This window comes from Corvus moneduloides, chromosome 5, assembly GCF_009650955.1.
Source record: "Corvus moneduloides isolate bCorMon1 chromosome 5, bCorMon1.pri, whole genome shotgun sequence".
Classification (NCBI taxonomy): domain Eukaryota; kingdom Metazoa; phylum Chordata; class Aves; order Passeriformes; family Corvidae; genus Corvus; species Corvus moneduloides.
Genome location: NC_045480.1, coordinates 69,272,553 through 69,295,319, shown reverse-complemented (window position 1 = coordinate 69,295,319; position 22,767 = coordinate 69,272,553). Strand labels below are relative to the sequence as shown.

Below are 22,767 nucleotides of genomic sequence, written 5' to 3'. Positions count from 1 at the left end.
ATCTGTGAACCGGATGCTGCACGCAGCCAGCTCGGATGTCACACTTGGCTTGTTAAGAGTCCATGCTGTGCAGAGTGGAATTGCCTGGGCTGGCCCCAGACAGCTTTTCCTGGAAATGATGTCGTGGCACCAATATCCTCAAGGCTAAGTGGTTCTGCTGAGAGCCACAGTTACTGATTCTTGCCTTGCTCATTGTGCTACTGGCTCGTGGGCTCAGGTTGTTAGCCCTGTGCTGTGCCTCTCAGGCACACCAGCCCCTTTGGAGCCAGGTGGAATGCTGCTGAACGGCACAATACAGGCAGGTAGAAGCAAGGTCTTGAGGTACTGCAGGAAGTCTGTTCTCAGTCCTGGTCAACCTACTCCTCAGGCTCCTGTGTCCACTAAACCATCCTGCCGGTGACTTCCTTCACTGTCATTTGATTTTTTTTGATAAACACCCGCTGAGTCATTGGAATACTACTGAAATTCATTCCTTTAGTAACAAGATAGTGGAGATTTGTTTTTGTGCTGACAGGACCTGCATTTCCACAAAGTAATGCATATTCTCTAATGATGTAGGGTAAATTTCAAACCATCTGCTTGGTGCCTGGGTGAGTTTAAAGTAGAACTCAAAAGTACTGGGTGCAACAGATTTTGTGTCCTCCCATATCACCTACCAAAGGAAGGGATTTTGGAACTAGATGATCTTTAGGGTCCATTCCATCTCAAAACATTCTGTGAATGCTATAATCTTAAAAAATCCTTGTGAAAAATAACTTCAAACACTACATAAATCATAAGATGTGAGATTTTTTCACAAAGAGAAGACAGGAATTTGAGCTACATTAATAATACCAGCTTTTCAGCTTTAGCTTTTTATTGCAGGTATATACTTGGCGGCCCCCTTGGTGTGGATGGGACTTTTGGCCTCTGTAGTAACTTAAAAGTAAAACCATTGATATACATGAGATTTTTTTGACTTATAGCTTCATTTTTCAGATGGTGGGGCTTCTTCATATTTCACTGCTTTGCAGTAGCCACATGCCAATCACATGACAAGAGTTCAAAGTAACTTCTGAATAAAGCCACAAGTCCTTCCTCTTGTGTCTGGATTGTGTGTTGGCTGTGACCAAGGCAAATGTAAAATCCTTGCTGCCTGGTTCTGTGTGCATCTTGCCTTCCATTTTTACAGAGCCTTTTTTGAACTTTGATGTGTGTTATAACCTTTTTAGAAGGCTGCTTTTTCTGCAGCAGGGATTCAGGAGAGAGGGGATGCACATTATAAATCAGGAAGTTAATACTGCTGTTCTTTGGAGAGTTGCACTGCAGTTGCCGTTCCTCCCTCTCCTATGGGTTTTTCTGAAACTTTTTTTCAGAGACTGCTGTGTGTTTTGCTTGCCTCTTTCACTCCCTTTACTGTAATTCAACACTCAGATTTGTGTCTTTGCAGCCAAAAGGTTCTGGATGAGACATCCTTTGCCTGTCTGCTTTATTTCTTTATTACTGGTGCTTAATAACCTCTGGGGAGCTGCTGCTCTGCACTGAGCTCTGAGCTCTGTTGACCTGGGGAGAGCTAAAGATTACAGCAGTAATGAAATCTTGGTGTCTTACACGCTGTAGCAGAGAGCTGGCTTTTTATGTGTGAGCCCAGCCCCAAGGCTAATCTTTAAAGCCATTTCCACGGTGACAGAACATCACACCTCATTGCTGGTGCTGCAAGACTTCTCCTTTGAGTTCCTGTGCAGGTGAGAGCAGTGTAAATATTGCTAGTGGACTGTTCCCCCCACCCCCCCCCCCCCCCCCACTTAGCTCTCTTTTGAAATGAGGAAATACAAATTTGTTTTGCTTAGAACTTCACCAGAATGTGAAAGTAGAGGTTTATTAGCTATTTTTGCTTTTAATACTTTTGCCTCACCAATTCCACACCTTGCACTGTAGGAATTTAAAATGTAAGCGAAGTCAGAATAAGTCTCCAGATTGCTGAAAACAACCTTCATGTAAGGTGGCCCTACTTCACCTTTTCTATACAATCCTGTCACTTGTGCTGGTGTTAAATTACATGTAGTGGGTCTAAAAAAAATCACTTGAATAATGCCTCAGAAGGCTTACACAATAGACTGAATATTGGCAGAGGGTAAAAGACTGAATATTTAAGAGGGTAAAAATAACATTTAAGTGTTTTCTCCCTGGCTTTTTATATGTATGTGAGGTACTGCTAATAGATCTTGCTGAAAGTTATAGGGAATTCCTGATGGCCTAATTAATTTTAAGATGTTCTTGTTCATGTTTGTCAAAATCTTTGTCTAGATAGAAAGACATGATGATAGGAATGACTAGTCCGTGCTTTACCAGGTATGAGTAAGGATTGATCTTGAAAAAAGGAGAAAAAGCCTATGTTTTCATCTTCCCTAAAAAAAGTTGCCTAAGAGTGCCAAGATTTAGTTCTGTGCAGTTTACAAAGCTCCTAGATAGAATCAGGGGTTGTAGGGATAGGTAATACATCTTTTAAAATGAAATTTAAACCACACTATTTCATATCATAAACTTGTTGTGTTTGCTGGTTGCTCTCTGCTGTCTTTGTAATTTTCTTCTACATCAAAGTCTGACAATCGAGAAATTTTATTTGGTTTGAAGTTTGGTTGGTCTTAAACAAAAGTGCTTGCACCACATCTAAATGCACTTTCTCATCCACTTCAATAGCAGACTGAATTACCTTTTTCAGGGACTGTCTGCTTCTAGTTTCCACTCCTTGTCCTGTCATCAGGAGAAAATAAGGACAAGCCAAGGGTGACACCAGTTTTCAGCTCAGGTGAAAGGCAATACCTTGCCTCTCAGTAACACTTGCTTGCCTTTCACATGGAACTGACTTTCCAGAGCTGAAGGATGATTTATGTTGAGCAAATTTATGGAAGTGTATTTTAAGGCAGAAGATCACTTGATTTAGGTGTGCCTTGACATGTTTAATATTTGAGGTGGATGGGAGTGGATGGTGACTGGAGAAAGAGCAGTCTGAGGAGATGTGGGGAAAAGTCTCAGGCTTGTTGACAGTGATGTAGGAAGAGGTGTAGCAGGTTTTAGATCTGCCTGCTGGTTTGGGTAGGACATATTACATGCCTCTATGTGTTTCTGACAAGCCTGTCTTGTGCTTCTTATTTAATAAAGACTTTTTGAAGAAGTGACTCGTTAAAAACAGCTTCATGAAACAACCAGTACACATTCTACAGAGCATCTTTGATTTGTTTGGTTTTTTTTAATAGTTCTGCTCCATAGTCTGAATTCAACAAAGTGCTCTGTTCTGCAGGTATCTTGGTCAGACATAGGAGGACTAGAAGATGTCAAGCTGAAGTTGAAGCAGGCAGTTGAATGGCCTCTCAAACATCCTGAGTCCTTCATCCGAATGGGGATCCAGCCTCCCAAAGGTGTCCTGCTTTATGGACCTCCTGGGTGCTCAAAAACCATGATAGCAAAAGCTTTGGCTCATGAAAGTGGCCTCAACTTCTTGGCAGTGAAGGTAGGCCATTCAGACTCATATTTTCTTAACTCCTGCGTAACAATTGGTAGTTTACCAGTTTCCAGCATTAAAATCCAGTAGCTCATGGTGTTTTTGATCTCTCTATATGCTCCAGCAAACACCTTGTAAATATAAAGTAAGGTTTGTGTTTCCTTATGAAAAGGAGTAGTGCTTTCTCGTATGCCGTTAAAAAGTTGTTATTTATTTTATCACAGCACAGATGTTTGATGGACAGGTAAGCTGTGGAGTGGCATCTTAAATATTGGCATTGTTTAAAGTCTTTCTAAAAGTGGCAACAATACTTACACTGCAATTAAAGCAGGAAAGGGAAAAGTGACGGGATAGTGGGTAGCCGCTCTTACTGGAATAATTACTTGCGTGCATGAAAGTATTATCATCTAATCTCTTACATTCCTTTTCATTCCTCAGGAAGGTCACTTTCTTTATCTCACTGTTCATGTTTCGTTGCAGATTTTTCTTGTCCTATTTGCCTTTTTTTATGGGGAAATAGTTCTACTTCATCAGTTTTCAGAAAGCTTGCGAAGTCACTTATATCTTGAATACTCCGGGATAAATGGGATATTCTCTCAGCGTTAAGAAACACTAAGTATAGAAAAATTTTGGATTTTGTTGCCTATGAATCAGTGTAATTGATCACTGTGGGTTGTATGGAAAACACATGAATAGGAGTTATTTAATAATAATACTGAGCTTCACTGCATAGGAAAGAAAAAAAAGATAGCAGAGTGATTCCACATGGGGCAGTCCTGCAGCTGTGTCAGAATGTTAATGAAGTGCAAGAAAAAACATTTGTTTAAGTATTTTAAAAGTATCTCCTTCTCTACAGTAAGATCACGTCCCCTTCTCTGTTGACCATCTTTTTGCTCACAAAGCCTCCTGTGTTAGCTCCTGCACAGCTTCCTCCTCCTCCCATCCTTTCATGCACGCTGTAGCTGCGGATCGTCTCTGGGAGCTGAGGCAGTTGTGTTGACCCTGAAACCAGCAGCGCTTCACTGCCCGGGCTCAGTGGGATTGCAGACAGCCCTCTGGGTCATGGTCACATCAACAAGGGCAGCCTTGGAAACCTCAGCCCTTAAGAAACACTACCTTTACTGCCTCTTCCATAAAGACAAAGTAGTTCTTTGTGCTCCAGAGTTACTGGTAAACAAGGTAACCTTTTCCTCCTCCTCTGCTTAAAAGAAAACATTCCTCTTTGTCTCACCCCAAGCACTGGTGCCCCAGAGGGTGGGGGGAAAAAAAGGTAGCAGTCTGGAAAAAAGGCCCCAGTTAAAAATGGATGTTGTTGCTATCTTGTATCCCTCAATCATAGCACTGTCAGACATTTTTACTGATGCAGGTAATTGTCCAAAGTGAAGGGTGGCTCATGCTGACCAGGAGGTATCTGAAGGTGCAATGATGAGAAATGCTTGTGTACAGTAATGCAGCGTTTTTCCATGGTGGAGTTCTGCATGTGCAATGTCCTCCATCATTGACAAGCTGCAGCAGAAGTGTCTGGCTCGAGGAAACGGCGTGTGATTCCCTGTTGGTTTAAATCTCTTGGCCTGAAACTGGTCAAATATTCAATGTACAGATGCTTCAAGAAGCACATCTCTGGAGCATGTCCAGCCTTGGACATATTGACTCCCGGAAGGGAACATAGCCCACTTTCTCTAACTTCACATTTGTTTCCTGGACAGAAAAAGGCAACATCCATCATGTACTAAATGTATTAAACATTGTCTGTAGCACTTTTTCAAGCACAACAGGCATGAATTAATTTCCACTGCAACTGTTCCTGCAATAAATCCAAAGTAGATTAATATGTGAGGTTTTGGTTTGTTTTGTTGGGGTTTTTTTGAGAGGGGATTTTTCTTTTCTTGCTTATAGCCCTATTAATTTTTTTTTGTTCTCTACATTATGTCTCGGATGTCCATCCCTGGAACTGACATCAGGCATTTTGAAATGAAAGTGCAATTCTTGATAATTAACTTTTCAGACTTGCGTTTTCCTCCCAGTCTCTCCTGCCTCGAATAAATAATTCTGATGAAAAGTGTCTGCTGTACAGCTTGTAGGATACTCTTTTGGGACAGTGCAGGGGGCAGAGGTTCTTGGGCCCTTCTGGAGCAGGGGCTGCAGGCAGGAGGCACAGCTTTAGCTGTTGGAGCCTGCTGCTGGATGCTGTCTCTCCCTTTGTCTGAAGGCTGAGAGGAAATAGATTCTGTTACATGCAGTGCTTGCTCGGTCCAGTGAATTTTGGAAGGCTGGACCTATTGTGTCTGCACACTACATTTAAGAGCCACGGGCACAGTAAGTCCCAACTCCCTCAAGTGCTGAATGTACTGTCCTTGTCTGAGTTGGCTGTCCTGCTTCAGTGCAGCAGGTATTGCCCCAGCCCAACCTGCCTCCAAGAAGGCTTTGTTTGCCAGATGTGTCCGTGCAGTTTGGACAGCTGACTGTTCAGTGAGATGTTTCAGCTGGGTTATGAGCAAACTGTTAAAATGTGACCTTTCCATCTGTCTTGGGCATGGGGAGCTGTCACAAGGCAGCCTCTGGCCCACGTCTGACTGGCCTCTCATGAGGTTTGGAAGATGGGCAGAGTCTCGATGTCATTTCTGGGCAGAGGAGCTGAAGAAAATAATGTGATAACAGATGTTTGACGTTGCATCCTGTTCTCTCCTGAAATCTATTGTGAGGTTTGAATGGTTAGTGTTACAATGAATGTGGTGCTTTTGTAAACATGCTCTTTGATACTTGGCCAAAACCTTTTTATAGCTGTGTTTTCACCAAGATTGGCGACCTTTTGCTTTTCCAGAGCAAAGCAGCTCGTTGGTTGGTTTGTTTTGCAAAGCAATCTTGCGTATAATTCCTAAGGGGAATAGTTTATTTTTGTTCCTTCTCTTGACTTTCTTTGTCTCTAATACAATGTGTCTGCTAAATTTACTGGGGAGGAGGTTGTCAACTACTTTCCAGGGGATGGCTCTTCCTGCTCCTTCCTGCCAACCCCTTTTTCTGAATCTCTTGTAGCATTGAGGCTTTTCAGGGTTTGAATGGTCATCTGGATTATTCCCCCCTCCCAAACCTCTGTTACAGAAAAGGCAACTGAATTGTTCTCAACTTCTTGGAGATTTTTCAGTGTTTTGCAGCTATGGATACAAGCAAATGTAAGACTGCATGAAGGAATGAATTAGGATAATTTTTTTATTCTGCAGGATTGGACGTCAGTCTTAACTTATCAATATTTTTTGATCTGACTGACCACTTATTTTAGTCAGCCTTCTCTGCATTTTTGTCCTTCTTCACAATCCCTTTGTGCTTTCTCCAAAGTGTGTAATTTTCTTCTGAAATGTGTTTTATGCATTTTTTGTTCTAGTAAGAAAAACCCCTTGTATACAGGTATTGGACCTATCCACATGAATATGATGGGGATACAATTTCCAGCTTCTGCCAGGCTGATGACACCTTGCTGCTATATACAACCTGTCTCTCCGACATTTTTGCTTTAGATGTCATCTAGCTTTCTGAAACTGAACAGAAAGGAAATTAAACCCTTTGTCACTGTATTCCCTCTTTTGACTATTTATGTGGTAGGTATTTCTGTGGACTGTTTTGACAGTTCCTGCACTTAGGGTCAGCTTTGACTAGCTGTTTTTTTGAGCTATATTTTTATGAGGATTTTTGTGGTGATATTATAAGAATATTTTTAGAGGAAGCTCACCTATCTTGCTGTAGGGCATAGATAATTATCTCTGCATTTGTCTTGCATCTTAGTTTATTTAGATGTGTTATGACTGCCCTCTTGGATTTTTAATTTCTTAGTTTATTTTGTTTTTAGGAAATCCTTTGTCATTGTGTTGTGCTAAGAATCAAATGAGTATTACTTTTCCTTACAGATTTTCTGTTGCTTTTCTGGGAAGCAATTTGCAGAGAATCTCGTGGAATATTTTCCCCCCTCCTGTTATTGTGCTATTTAGGTCATTAACTTTAGTACCGAATAAGAAAACCATTGTGCTTTTTTTGGTTTTAACCTATTTCAGAATGAACACTGGAGTCTGCTCTTGTCAGGCTGAGTGAGACTATCAGGGTACCCACCCAGATAAACTCCATCAACCAGCTGTGATGGTCTGATCTGTGGGGACTTGGAGTTCTGTTTTTCTGTCCAACAAGCAGATTACCTGAGTTGATAAAATAGATAGCAAGAAAAATTATGTAACTTCTATATGCTTGTAAAGGTTTTGGGAGCATCATTTTTCCTCTTGCTGTTTAATTCTTTTTAACATTTGTCTGTTGAAAATCAAAAATAAGGCAAAACCTCGCTTAGGGATAATGACAAAAACCAGCTTAAATTTAAATAAATTAAATCCCTTGGAGTTCAGCTAAGTGAGACACAGTAATTGTTGTAAATAGGATGAAGCAATACTTGAAAAAAAAACCCCACCACACAAAGAAAACCAAACCCACCTGTGACAGTAAGGAGTGTTTAAGGATGTCAGCACTGAGCAGACCACTGGTACAGATGATGGGAACTATACTGTTCTAAAACTTTAAATTAAACATTAGCAAGGAGCTCCAACTACAGTGTGATTAAAAAAAAAAAAAAAAAAGATGACAAGAAAAAAAGGGAAATATTCCTGACCTTTTATTTGCTGTTACTTAAGAGCTTGGGCTGAAGGAATCTTTTCTTTTTTCAATTAGCAGTAATTACAAAAATATACACTGTTCCCAGGACTCTGACTTCACCTTGGCTTGGTTTAACTTCCTGTATCACCCAGCCGATGCTTTTGTACCACTCCCCGTGCTTGACATGTGCTTAAGCTTAGTTTGTCATCTGGGTCAATTATGTCAAAATATTTTCCAATTGAAGTTTCCTCTGCTCTTCCCTTCAGCTCTTGGCTGTGGCAACTCCAACAGATTAATGAGGCTTGGAAAGGTCGACTGCATTGCTTTGTGAAGAGCTGTCACTGAGTTTTGGGGAGATAGCTTAGCCTTTTGATGGGGATTTCAGTGAGCAGAAGCCTGAAATAAGAAAGCTTGATGACTGTAAGTAGTTACAAGCAAAACATTTCAGATGATAAATGCAGAAGCATTGTGGTTTTATGAGAAACTTTGGCAAACATTTGATAAAATTTCTAAAAAGATCCACAGTAAGACATTTACAGTAACTTATTAGTTAATTAGCAGATAGTAAAAATATCTCTTTGAAATTTGACATTTTTTACAAGGGATAACAAGTTGAGATACTTTGAAGAGTTCTTTTAATCCTGAAGCTATCTGCATATTTTACTCGACTAAAAATAAAAAGAAATCATTCATCTATTCTCACCATAAGCTTACCAAAAGTCAATGTGCAAACAGAAATTTATTAAATATAATCCCCTGCCTCTGTTTCCTTGTCCCTTCTCAATTACCTTGCAAATTTAATTTTTATTAGCACTTAATTTCTCTCTCTCTCTCATCAAGTTACCAGTGATGGAATGGGATGTTGCTGGAGGTGTGAAGTCTCAGCAAATAGGTTTTGCAGGAGGGGTGGCTGATTTTGTGTGGTTTTGCTGTGGGATTTTTTGATCCCACGTGGATCCTGCCCTGATGGTGCCAAAGGCACTCTGAAGGCACTGGTGCATGCAGTGAGTGTAATTCAATGTTTCCACTCAGTTCATTCTGCAGTGCAAATCCTGGCTTCTGTCTTGTGTAAAGAAGCCTCAAAAGATTGTCACTGGAGTTTGCTGGTCAAGGCAAATGGCAAACAAGTGGATTCTGAGGCATGCCAGTAAAGAAAATTGGGTATTACAGTTGCCTTTGCAGTCTGACCATGTGCTTATAGCAACTTCACTGCAAGGATTGGGGTTTTTGCCAGTTTTCCCCCTTAAATACTGTTAGAGCCCACAAGCACCTGCTGAAATTGAAGTTTTTCAAACCCCAGACAGGTGTCAACAAGTTTTTAAGGTCCTCTGGAATGCAAGCCAGAGGAAGTGATTAAAATGGTGCACGGTGCTCAGCCTGAGGTTTCCTTGTGCTGGGAGTGATGCAGATTAAATCTTTACCCAGCCCTGAAAGAGAAGAAGCAGGCTTTATTCTTAACAAGCAAATAGAATGCGTTTTCTGAGCAAATATTTTTCTGTGCAGCGTAACCAATTACCAAATCACACACATACAGCCTCTGCCTTAGAAAGAGCCTTACTGTTAAAATAAAGGAAGTCTCAGTGTTTATCTTGTTAACTTGCTTCCCTGCAGCCACCCTGAGTCATGTGGTGCTTTGGTTGGACTGTGGGAGGGATGAAATAGCATTTTGCCATGGAGATTACAGTGCCAAAAGACTCAATAACTAATTTCTGAGTCTCTTCAGTGTTGTTAGAATAGAGCATAAGGCTGAGAGAATTGGGATTGTTCAGTCTGGAGAAGACAGGGCTTAGGAGTGACCTAATTGTGGCTTTCCAGAACCTAAACAGAGCCTACAAGAAAGATGGAGAGAGGCTTTTTCCAAGAGCATGTAGTGACGGGGTGAGGGGGAATGGTTTTAAAATGGAACAGAGTAGATTTAGATTAGATAGATTAGGAAATATTCTTTACTGTGAGGGTGGTGAGGCACAGGCACAGATTGCCCAGAGAAGTTGTGGATTACCCATCTCTGGAGTTCTCCAAGGCCGTGTCTGAGCGACCTGGTCTGGTGGAAGGTGTCCCTTCCCATGGCAGGGAGGTCGGAACTAAATGATCTTTAAGGACTCTTCCAACCCAGGCCATTCTGTGATTCTATGACTTTATCTCACCTGCAGTGTCAAAACCGGAAAGACTAAAAAAAAAAGATGCTGGTTTTAACTCTGTGAAGGGTGTATTGGTGGGGTGGGATCAAGCTTTGCTCCTCTGAGCTGGATGTCTAAGCTTCTCCTGTCAGTCTGCAGAGAAATTAGCACTTCGCACCTTAGAGGTAAATGTCTGCCAGTCCAAGTAAGTTAATGTAAATGTCTAATTCAGATGCAGGTGTGCGAATGTGGGCTCTGAACATTACCCTAGGAACACATTGTGAACAGTAGAAAAGTAATTTTGGCACCTTCTGTCTCTCTTTTCTTGTTCTTTTCTGAGATTCACAGTACGGAGCTCAGTTTCTAGAGGCATCATTTGAAATCGCATACTAATTATGACTGATACTTCAATGTGTGTTTGATCATTTCTGCTTTGAATATGGCAAAGATGGAATTGTGGATTATCTTGTAGTAATAATCTAGAGTAATAATCCATTGGATGTCATAAAACTCTCTAGTTGGATTTTTAGAACGTAGGAATTGTACTCTGTGGCTAACATAGTTTAATGTGTCTGTGTAAAAGCCCAGAACCTCTATGTGAGGTTATCACACTATTTCTGAAGAGTCTAGACGGAGCTGTATGCTGGAGAAATCTGGAGCTGTGCCCATGTGACTCAGAAATCCTAAGTGCATAACTTGCCTGATTGCCAAAATAGTAAAAAAAAAAAAAAAAAAAACTGTAAGAGAAGTCACTGTCTAAATTTCCTATGCAAGTGGTGGAAAAAATCTGCAAGTGGTCTTAAGCCCTGCTCAGAAAAATGACTGATACTCTTTAACTTCAGGGATAGCAGATGTCTCTCTTGCAGTTTAAAATCACTTTGAGAACTTCTGTCAGAACCATGTGTGTACAAGCTTATCTCATGTTGCTGCATGTATGCAGGGGTTTTATCTTCTGCACAGTTAATCTTTCAAGAGTTGATTCTGATAATATTTTAAATGTAAGGAATTTTCTTTTTTTATTAAAATAAATAAATTAAAATTCACCAGACCATAAGCAAAGCAGAAGGTTTCATAATACAAGGGGATATATCTCATAAATGGAGATGGAATAGTCTTTAAGCAAAGCATGCCTGGAAATTCTCTCTACTTTGAGGCTGAATAAAAAAACCTCAGCAGTATCCAGTGGGCCTGAATTGGAATTTACTGTCAGTCTGGATTCTAGCTCACAAATACTTATGTGCATGGCTAAGCTACAACTACTTCTGCCAGTTTTCTGCTCCAAATCTTTTGCTGGTTTTGGAGTCACTGTGCAAATGACCACAAGAAACAGGTTTTGTTTCTTCATGTCTGTTTGTATGGAAGATGACTTGTTGCAGATGAGAACAGAGCTGTGCAGCATTAAACTAGCCCATTTGTTACTAGCACCTCTTGGTCAGTGTATCAACAGCTATAAAAAGCTTTTAAAAGAATCCTTATGCTCACCCCTGGGCCAGCAATGATCTTTCAACAAATGTCAGCTTGCTGACTAAGTTAAGCTCATGTTGTTTGATTTTTAAAGCATTTAGAAAAGCACTGAAATATAAAATAAAATCTCTCCTGGTATCTCTTCAGTGGCCGCCAAAGAAAGCCTGCTGAAGGTGAGCTTTGTGAAAATGAGAAGCTGCGTCAGCTGCCAGCAGGTGACTTTGTGGTGGTCTATAGACTGCCTGTCCTGTGGATTTATTTTTCAAATAAGAACTGCCATCAATCTGAGCTAAAGGACAGCAGAGGTGCAGACAGGGTAAGGCAGAGGCTCAGCTCAGGTGGGACCAGAGCTCACCCAGTTCGGTTGCTACCTCCAACTGCTTTGAACATTTGTAGTTTTTGTGGTTTTCAGTGTCTGTGTGAGATGAATTGTACAGAGATTCCTCCTCTTCTGTGTGTGCTTTGTCTTACTTTGGAGCTTCTTCCTTTCTTGCCATGTATAATACGGATTCCGAGCTGCTCGCAATAAAAACTGTGACACTCAAATGCAGTTCTGGTATCTCTCATGAATGGTGAATTAAAAGACTTCCAAATCACTTTCCATGAAAATTCTCCACAAAGAGGCACAGGTCATTAACATGTAGTGGTCTTTCAGCTGCAATTGCTGCTTAATGGAGAGAAAAATGGAGAAAAACTTCATGTCGAAGCTTACAGCAAAAAGCATTCAAAATAATTCTCTTTGGAAACATTTTAAACAGTATTTATTGCTTTGATGTTGCCTTCATCATATTTTAATGCTTAATTAAAAATAAAACTCCAAGCATCTGAAATTATATTGTACCTTAGAGCTCAAATAGAGTAGTTTTGGGTTTAAGCTGTTGTTTTGGGGGTTTCTTTGGGTTTTTTTTTTTGGGTTTTTTGTGGGTTTTTTTGTTTTGTTTTATTTTGTTTTTTTGCTGAGGCAAAAGAAAGTGTCAGGCTGTTTGATGTTGGGTCATAGGAGAGGAGCACCTGGTGGGCACTGATGTGTGTGATGTTGGTTTCCATGGGAATACTGATGTGAATGAAGATTACTTATGGGAATAAGGGTATGAAAGAGAAAGTCCACAGGCTCCAAGGAAAAGTTAGTGAGAGAAATCTGTAATTGTGGGTAGAGTCTGCAGCAGTTTCTCAGTGTAACAGGGAGCTGAATGGAAAGAGAGGACTCTGCTCTTGTTCCTTAAGGATTTGTCAGGGCTGTGCTATCGGATTGCTCATCTGCCCTGCTCGTGATGAATGGCGAGGGCCCGGGGCAGCTGAGCTGTGTTGGAGCTGCAGCCTGTTGCTCACTAACTGCTGCACACACTTCATGGGCGGTGTCAACAGCAGCAAAAGGCGCTGTGTTTCTCTCTCTCGCCTTGTTTTTGCCTTCTCTCTTTCCCGCATTCCTTGGTTTTGTGTCTGAATAATTCTGTTTCCGTGCAAGTACCCACTAGACTTCAGTTTTGCAGTCGTTGGAGGCCTCCAGCTGACACTTCAGCTACCACAGCAGTTGCTTTAAGGGTGGATATTGCTGAAAGGAAGCAATGCTAATTGTATCATTTACCTTTCCTACAGACAAGGCACACAGTGCTGGCACTATCAACCCTTATACTGTGGCTTTGGCCCGTGTGGTGCTCTAGGTCTGCCTGCTGCACTGTCTCACCTGGTCCTTTGGATAATGGACAACTCTTTTTGCAAACAAGTAAATTAAAATGGTGGCTATGCCTGGATGCTTTGCTGATATCAGATAACTTGTGCTTTGCTTTTCAGAGGATATGTTTTTCTTCCCCCATTAGCACAGGTGTTTTCCAGTGTCAAGATAAAGTCAGTGCATTAACTGTTACTGCAGGAATGAAAATGAGCATGGAGAGGGGAGACTGCAAAAACCAGTGTGCTGCATTTTTAGAGTGATGAATTTGTGTTCCATTCACCAGCCTGGGAACAAAGTCCAGATGGTCCCGTTCAACGAGGGGTTGTAACAGAGGCTCTGTCACTGCCAGTGCATAAATGTGTGTCTGCCACACATTCTTAATTGTGACATACCTGCTGTTTAAAGCTGCCTTGTGCTCTGGGCTGAGTGTTACCTGAAGATACCCACAGCTGGGAGAGGGTGGGTCAGCTTTCTGATTGTGAAGAATGGATGTTGTTTCCGCTGGGGAAATTACAAGGACACCTGTTGTTCCTTGGTAAATAGATTGAAGCCACTGGCTCTTTTCGTTCAGGGCAGCAGATAATCATCCTTGGTTGTGGCTGCAGGTCAATGTTGATGCAAACCAGGCTGAAGTCAATGAGACATTACCAATCCCAGGAGAAGCTGAGGCCCATTAGGAAGCATTATTTAAGCAGCCTATCCTACAGGATATAGCAGAACAGAAAATACTCTGAGAATTTGCCATTGTTTTACTTTTCATAATTGTAAGTACTTGTTCAAGACTCCAGTGCTGACCCTGTGGTCTCCAGTCTGTTCCTGGTGGACAGAGCTGTGAGGATAAACAGGCACCACAGCAGCTGGCGCTCGTAATCCTGCTTGGCAGCCTCGGCAGAGGAGCAGGAGGGTGAATGAGCTCAGACACTGAACAGCTTCCTTGCTAGGGATGGGTTTCAGGTGTGCTGCTGTGGAGCTTCTTGCTTCACCTGCAGAGTGCCAAGTTCAAGGAAGTGCTGTTAAACATTGGTTTAAGTCACTGTTGTGGTGTTTGGTTGGACAGGATGCACGTTGAGAGTGCAAGTAAATGCTTTACTGTGATTTGGCCTTCTGGCTGATTTGCAGCCCCTTGGTGCTGTTGTTGAACGCTTTTAAGAACCTCCAAGCATTTTTTTTTTTTGGTTAATTCCATTTCTCATGAAGGTACTGGGAAAGTACTAAGATGAGAGGACTAACCAACGTGCATAGGTACTAAAATAAATGGAGAAAACTTGGTTAAGGTAGAGGGTAAGTAAAAATGCACCCATAAGACCTGCAAATGACAAAATCTCAGAATTTTTTGTAACAGAGCATGACCAGTGTAGCACTGGCAGATGGTTTCAGGCATTTTGTGTACAAATGTATCATGCTTAATTATTTTCTATTTTGCAGGGGCCTGAGTTGATGAATAAATACGTTGGTGAGTCTGAACGAGCAGTGAGAGAGGTGAGAAAGGGCAAGCTATGGATAATGTTAGATGCTAAACTTTCTTGGCTTTCTTATTCTTCTCTGCTTATGAGGTACCTTTAAACTTTCTGAAAAACTCCTTCTGGTGTAAGTTTAAAAAAGAAAAGAAAAAAGTGAAGCAGCAGGGATATTTAGCTTTCTCCTGCATCAACCTAGTGATTCATGACAAATTTGGGATCCTGTAGCAGCTTTTACTGCAAGCCCGTATCATGAAAAACTTATAAAAATCTGTTTTCAAGTGAAACCAACCCAAAGGAAGACAGGACTGATGTCTTTTATGTGAAGCTGTGTAGCTCTTGAGGTGTGCAGGCGGTGATAGTGTACTGTAAACAGCTTCCATCCCTTAAAACTGGGTGTTTCATTGTTGTTTTTTTGTAGATCTTCAGGAAAGCCAGAGCAGTGTCTCCTTCAATTCTTTTCTTTGATGAAATAGATGCCTTGGCAGTTGAAAGGGGAAAGTAAGTAATTCTGTTACAAAAATAACAGACATTATTTCCTGATAAATTACTCTTACACTGTACAATCACAGATTTATTTACCTTTCTAGAATTATTTTATTAAACATATTCGTTCTTTATACAGAAGGGTAATGTGTGACTTTTACTCAAGCCTGTTTAACTTGGCATAAACAGGTAAGCTGGTGGAGTTCTTCCTTTCTCATCTCATTAGCCTGAATGATTCTACTGGTTCTCATGCTCTTTGGCTCTTTTCTGTGGTTTTACCTTTTATTTCCAGTAACTTAACTCCTTTCTTTTCCCAGGGTTGTTGCACTGGCCTAATTTGGTGTCTCCATCAAGCAAACAATATGATCATAAGCTACATAAAACAAATTTCCAAGGAGACTACTCATATACATAAATTTACACCTGCATTTAAACATTTTGCCAGACTGGGAAAAACTTCATGAAAAGAATCTGAAACACTTGTGTCCTTTCATGTGTGACATTAAGAAGGGATTATTGTGCAAACACCTAGTATTATTTTTTTTTTATATCCTGCTTTGTGATGATTCCAAGAGATGTTTAGCTCATGTCTGAAGTAGGATTATTGCAGTTTTTCGTTGCTACTATAGCATTTAAGACTTGACAGGCTTTGTAAGTGGACTTTCTTGTGGGATACCTTCTTGTAAATGTTAAAACTGCTACTTGCTGTTGCAGTAAATACTTCTATGCTGTTTTATTTTGTATGAAAAGGTACCAAATTGGTGCATTAGAAAGTATTTGTCCAGTTGCAAGGTGCGTCAAAACTTGAACATTTTTCTGGAAAAAAAGCTCCCTCAACATCCTTACACATTCCTTTGTATTGCAAGAAGGGCATTTGTATCTTCAGAAAAGGATAACAGGTGTCATTTTGCTGTTTCAGTGACACAAATAAATTATTTGTGTCACAGGAGGTGGCATCACGTGTAGCATAGAACTGCCCTGTGAAGCTGCTAAGAAATGAATGTTCTTGCTGTTGGAAATGCAAAATCTGATGGAAGATGTTTTCCTCAGCATCCTTCTCGCATGAAATGTATGCAGCTGTGAAATTTGTGAGTGGTATGCACCGAAACGCCTGCCTGCTTATTACAACAGAGAAATTGCAAAATTGTTTGCTTGAATCAAGCCAGTGGAGGGGAAAAAAATATCATCCCCTGCTGCAATTGTTAATGTGTATAGCTTTCAGAACTAGTACTTCATCAAGATCAAACCTCTTGGAAGATTAAGCCATAACACATTTTAAGCAGTCTTTTCACACAGTGCCCTGGAGGTGTTGAGTTTGTTTGTTTGTTTGCTTTATTCTTTTAGGGAGTAAACAGCTTGATTTTACCTTACCTGGAACTATCCATGGGGGGTAGTAGGCCTGGCACAGCTTGCTGAAGAATGTGGTGTGACCTGCTGCAGTTGTGTTGTGCTGGAGACATCTGGTTTTGGAGCTTTAAAAAGAACAGGGTGGGACACACAAATATTTCATTGTCAAATCTGAACCAGATGGGAGGTAAAATATGTAGCAGAGTTCTCATAAAATTCATCTGAAATTAAATGGTGTAGGAAACCAGACAAGGCACTTATTAGAAATGGCCCTTTTTTACAGGCTGACTTTGCACAGTAGGAATTTGCAAATGCACTGGAGATGCTAACGATTTGTGGCCTCTGGAGATCCATTTCCTGTTCTATTACTGACCATGCTGAAGTTTTCAAGGAAACACCTGTTTATATTGTCTCCCCATTCCCTCTGTTGGCTGAATTAGTTTTCTTTGCCTTGGCAGTGAAAAACATTCTGTGATACAGCTTCGTAAGAGGTTTTTCCTCTTGGTTTAAATCTTTGTTAGGATGCTGTGGGCTTTGTGCACCATGTGCCACATTCCGTATCTCCTGGGTAGGCAAACTCTCCTGATCCTACCAGGACATGTCCAGAGACACAGAGAAGCTGAAACTGTTAAGTTCAAGAGTAATTTCACATATAATTCTGATTAGAAATACAGATGTGAAATAACCTTGAGTAAATCACTTAATGCTTTTGTTCTTCAAAGCACCGTGCCAAGTGTTCGTTAACCCATTATTTAGCTTTGACTAAAGCTTGTGGGTTTAAAACAGAAGTGTTTTGCTCCCAACCTTCTGTAGAGATCACAAGACTATCCCTTCTCAGCAGCAGGCACATATGAGCTAACAGCCTTTGTAAATAATGAGGGTACAGGTAGATCAAGAAAGCTGAGAAATTTTCTTGTTTGGACCATTCATTACAATGTCTCCTTTGCATCAGGTAGTGGATTCTGTCACTGCACAAGCCATTACTCCATGGCAAGCACTGTGGCTGCACTCGGTTATGCCACAGTGTTTTATTTATTACACATTCCCAAGCCATCATTCATTCCGTAATTGTAATACATCTAACACACTACCTAATGTAACTGTCTCATGTAGCAGTTTTGTTGTACAAAATGTATTTGTGTGTTTATTGGTTAGAACAAGTAATACTTTGAAGTCAGCAAAAATTATATTAATTGACCTTGCGTATTGTCAAAATGTATTATTTGGAAAAGATTCTTTCTTATCCCACCTGCCTAGAAGTTCCGTATGTTTTATTGATACAAACTAAGCTCCTGGATTTTTTTTCTTGTCTGTCCACAACCGCCCTATTTTGCTTGTAGGCAACCCCCCAATACATATTAATCAAGGAATTAAGACTGTGGGCTGGATACATACCAGTGTTGAAGACAGTTTATGAAAATATAATCCTGCAGCTCTGCAGAAAAATAGTTCAGTGTAAGGAGCAATTGCTCGAGAAAAAAATCTGATTATCCTTGATGCAAGAAGTCGAGAGGGTGATTCTGAATAGATATGGGTTTCCAGTGTGATGGTGAAGACATAAAGATACTTTGAGCTGTGTTGATTTCTGCGTTTTGTTCTGTGACTCTGAGCTTCTAATGCTCATGGAGGATTTTTCCATCGCTTTCTGATTTATGTTGAGATGTTAAGAGTAAGTTTAGAGAGAACTGAAAATTAAGAAGTAGTGGCTCAGTGGCCTGACTCTAGAGAAAGAGGGAGGCATTCACCATGTCTGACTCTAAAGAACAAATTATAAACCTGCAGCAGAAAAGATGGTAGAAAGAGGTGTCACAGTGAGGTTTGAAGAGGAGAAATGATTGAGAAAGGAAAAACTTCTGCAGTCGTGCACCAGGAGAGGTGAACCATGGGATGCATGGAGCCTTTTCCACTTCTCCATGGTTCTTATTAGCATTTACTTTCACCAGCAGATTATAACTTTTTCTTTTTTTTCTCCATACTTTTGAAAGATGCAGTTATGACTTTTAGTAGGACAGATTGCACTGAAGCAGGACTGGTTCAGATACAGCAGTTTGAGCAGGAAAGTTTGCCTCAGAGTAATCCCATGCTTGCACAAAGCTTGGGAGGCTTTACAAATTGCACAGCTGTAGAGAGTTATGGGTATTTGTTACCCTCAGTATCCTGACCATGTAAAACCTAATTCTTCTGGCCATTAGGGGTTGCCAAGAGGGAAATGGCTTGGTAATTAGACTTGAAAGTGATGAATGAATGTGGGTCTGTGTAAATGCAGTGCAGACAGTCTGTTTGCTGAACTTCAGAAATCTCCGTGCTTTGGAAATGGAACATTGTTTATATAAGTAGGATTTTTAGGATTTTTGGGCAAGAGACATCCTTTTCTTGTTTTTCAGAAGCAAAGCATTTCCCCTTTAACTGCAAATCTCTATAACGTAGGATAGGAAATGCTGTAGACTGCTGTAAAAGACACTGATAAATTCTATTTTCCAAGGGGGAAAAAAAAAGACCAGGGACAAAGTCAGTACCTTGCATTTGACTTGTGGAGGCCAAAAGTTGGTAGATGGATGTTGCTAACCTTTTCAGACTGAGGGTAGAAGTGACAAACTGAAGGGTCTTTTGTGCTAATTCCCTTAAACTACAACATGATGATGCTTTTTTGGGGAAAGTACGTTATCCTGTATGCTGGGGGGAGGACAGATAGATTCCTAAGCCACAATTTAAAATAGTCAGAACCACTGAAAAACACACTGTTTTCACTTTAGGTATTAAAATCTTTGCAATCTTAACTTTTGAGGCTCTTGAGCTTTTAGATGAAGCTGTGAGGTACAGCAGCTTTGCTTCTGTACTGTGCCACCTCTGCCTTGAACAGGGACAGTGATAAATCTCTTTTTAAACCAAGATATCTTTCTGGAATATTTTAGCTCGTATTTATTTATCCTCCACACTTACCATTGTATTTTAGTGCCTGTGCAAATTCCCTGGTGCAATGGGCAGCCTCTGTCATGAAGGAGGTTAGTGTGTTGCATCCAGTAATGAAACCCCTGGGCTGGACCCTGCAGGGATACAGCAAAGTGACAGTAGATAGGATAGAGGTTCTTGGCAGGAATCCACCTTGCACAGGGTAAATGAGCACTAGTGAAGCTGGAGGAGGTATTGTCCCCCTAATGTTTCTCATGCAAAGACAGAAGAACGTGAACAAAGTATACCTGGAGGAAATGGGGTTTCCCTCTGCCATGATTGTTGTGAGGAAGCCAGTTCTTGTTCAGCTCAGATAAAGAACCTTGTGTTTCTGGCCTCTGTTGGCACTGGTGCCCCTGAATTGGGGAGCATCAGCTGATTCCCTGCAATATCTGAGCTGTGTTTGCACATGGTGGAGAATTGAGGCATTCTAAACTTTTTTGACTGCTGTATGAATTCTTTAAAGTTTTGGAATTTGGTATCCAAACAAATATTGTCTGGGGAAAAAAGCTGCATGCCTGGTGCCAGCTTTTTATTTTAGGCCCAGCTGTCTTCAGTGGTGAAAGAGGAAAGTTTTGAAACAATTATATTGTACAGTAAAGCTTGTGATTGGTTTTGAAAGAGCAATTTTAACAAATAGCATTACCCATAGTTTGGGTGTGTATACAATAAATGTCTGCATCCCTTTAATTTTAAACTAAACTTGTTAGTGCTTGTGGCTATCAAGAATCCTTTATCACAATGTGTTTCTTCCTTTTTGTTTACAAACCCAAATAATGGGTAACTTTCCAGCCTGCATTATAATTAAGATAATTTGAAGTCAATAGAGACTTTCATTGACATCAGTGAAAGCAGGACTGGATACAAAACCGCTTTTCTTGAAGACATCATTTTAATGATATGCAGGAGGAACATAATTGCAACTAAAATTTATAAACAGTGAACCTATTATACATAAATATTATTGTAATGAAATGAAATCCAGTCTAATTAGTTACTTCTAGGTCTATAATGCTTCCAACTTAAACTGTATTTGCTTTCCTGGTAGACATGATTGATTACAGATTTAAACTTGATTAACTTCCAGGAATGCACAGCAGAGAAACGTTGAGAAAAACAGAATGAAGGGAAGTGGGAAATTTACTGGGCATCAGGTGTGTGCTTGGTTTGGGCTTGTTTTTTTATTTTGTTTTATTGCCTTCTTTTTTTTAAGGCAACATCAGCTTTAGCAGAATAAGAGAACTCATGATGTTAGCCTTCTTCCTGTGTCACCCAGACAGTGCCAGGGCCAGCTGGAAGTGTGGGCTAATGCCCATATTTCATGAATGTCCATCTGGAATTAGTTGCAAACAGATGGAAATGGGCGATGGATCATGACCTAGGTGCTCAGGGATTTGGAGATGGGCTTGGGGAAAGCCCTCTGGAAGAAAGCCTGTTGATTCCAAACCTGTCTCAAACTGGCTTCTTTCCTCCTTTTCTCTCCTTTCACTGTGTTTCATTTTTATGGGCCTACTTCATTAACTTTTGGAAGCTTCAATAATGAGAAATTTAGGCAAGTGGAAGAGGCTGCTTACACAGCCGTGAAGGATAATTAGGATGTGTCTGCAGCTGTCTACAGGCCATTTGTTTCAAAGTCACCTGCTGACAGCTGAGCACTGTTTCCTGTTTTCACAAAGCTCATCATCTTTTTAGGAGTGCTTGCTTGCAAGCTGGAGGCCACTTAAGGAGTACTTGGAGTTCTTTTATTTTTCTGTGCTCTCCTAGTGCCTTCAAAACCAAATTACATGAACGGCATTTAATCAGCGAATTGATGGTTGGCAAAACATCATTCTGCCGTGGAGGTAACCATGAAGATAAATATTCTACCCAGACTGAATTTCCCAGACTTTGCCTAGGTTCCCTCTGGATATTATCCTTCTGTGGTCCTTGAATTTTGTGCTTGAGAAAACAGGGAAGATATGAAACAGTATAGTGGGTAATAGTTGATACAGGTGTGTACAGAATCCAACAGTATCTAATTGTAGGGTGCTGATGGAGGGAAGGGTTTAGGATCATCTTCTTGCAGGGTTTTTGTGATCACACAGGCAGGAAAATTCCCTGCTATGGGGAATGTTTTTCTCTGAGCACTGAAGCGGCTTGTGTACTAGTGTGGTTTGGGTTTTGTTTTTTTTTAATGAGTAGCAAAACTATATAAGTGATAATGTAAAAGATTTGCATGCTATATATCTTAGACTTTAATAACATCCAAGCCTGTGGTATCTGTAGTGGTCCAAATAACAATCATTGAAGTTGTGCCATTACATGATACAACATTCACAGAAGTAAATTTGGCCCAGTGTTTTAATATTGGACAAGCCTGCTTTTCCTGACTGGCATGCCAGTGTCCATTCTACTGGACAAAATGCCCCAGTGATGGAATTTTTGCATGAAATTTGATATCTGCGACCATCCTGCAGTTACTGTCTTTCTGGTAATGCTATTGGAGTAGATTATTTGCATTTTTTATTTTTTCAGATGCTGTGGAAAACTTTAACCTGCCAAAGCCAAATTTCACCCGAGCTCATGAGGGAGGGCAATAAAGGAGTGTGACAGTTAATTATGATCGCAGCAGCTGGATTGAAAAACTGGGCTTGGCAGGTGCTCCTTGCTGACAGGTTTCCCCTGCAAAGCCCTGACAGAAATGTCAGACTCAATAAAAATCCTTCAGGCTGTGCGAGAGAGGCGGCTCTCGCGTGGGAGTCTGCTGGCAGGGGGCTTCTGTATTTCAGGAACCTTTTAGCTCCGTAGTTCACGGAGAGGTGGAGAGTCCTGCCAGGAGGGTCTATTTCAACCTGTTCAAATTTTTTTGATACTGAGCATTTTGTCATGTCAATGAGTTTTACATTTGTTTTGATAGGAAATTATTTCCAGGGGTTTCACTGAAAGGGTTATTTGAAATGATACCACATCCACAAGTATTTTTAAAACGTATAAATTTTGAGTATGATTGCAGTTCTTTTGTTAGGGGGGGAAAAATAATAAAGTCAGTTTTTATCCATATGTAAATCTTGCCTGATGGGATGTTTTGGAAGAGAAGGTGGGCTTGACTCCATTCTCACAAAACCTGCATTATAGATTTCAGCTATGTGGCGATTAATCCATCTGCAGTAATTTATCCTGGATAGTTCT

At 40.6% G+C, this 22,767-nt stretch overlaps 1 protein-coding gene across 2 annotated transcripts in view; it reads left to right on the top strand.

The window, feature by feature from the left end:
• The window catches only part of SPATA5 (spermatogenesis associated 5), a 166,649-nt gene that overhangs the window by 21,388 nt on the left and 122,494 nt on the right, over window positions 1–22,767 (top strand). Inside the window, exons 11-14 of one of the 2 annotated variants that reach the window (XR_004240207.1) lie at window positions 3,281–3,490; window positions 8,374–8,527; window positions 14,786–14,839; window positions 15,239–15,318. Coding sequence is in view for 1 of the 2 variants with exons in the window: in XM_032109156.1 (XP_031965047.1) it covers window positions 3,281–3,490; window positions 14,786–14,839; window positions 15,239–15,318 (344 nt within the window). In the remaining variant the exon portion in view is untranslated. The remainder of the gene's footprint in view (window positions 1–3,280; window positions 3,491–8,373; window positions 8,528–14,785; window positions 14,840–15,238; window positions 15,319–22,767) is intronic. The other variant, XM_032109156.1, reaches the window with a different exon arrangement.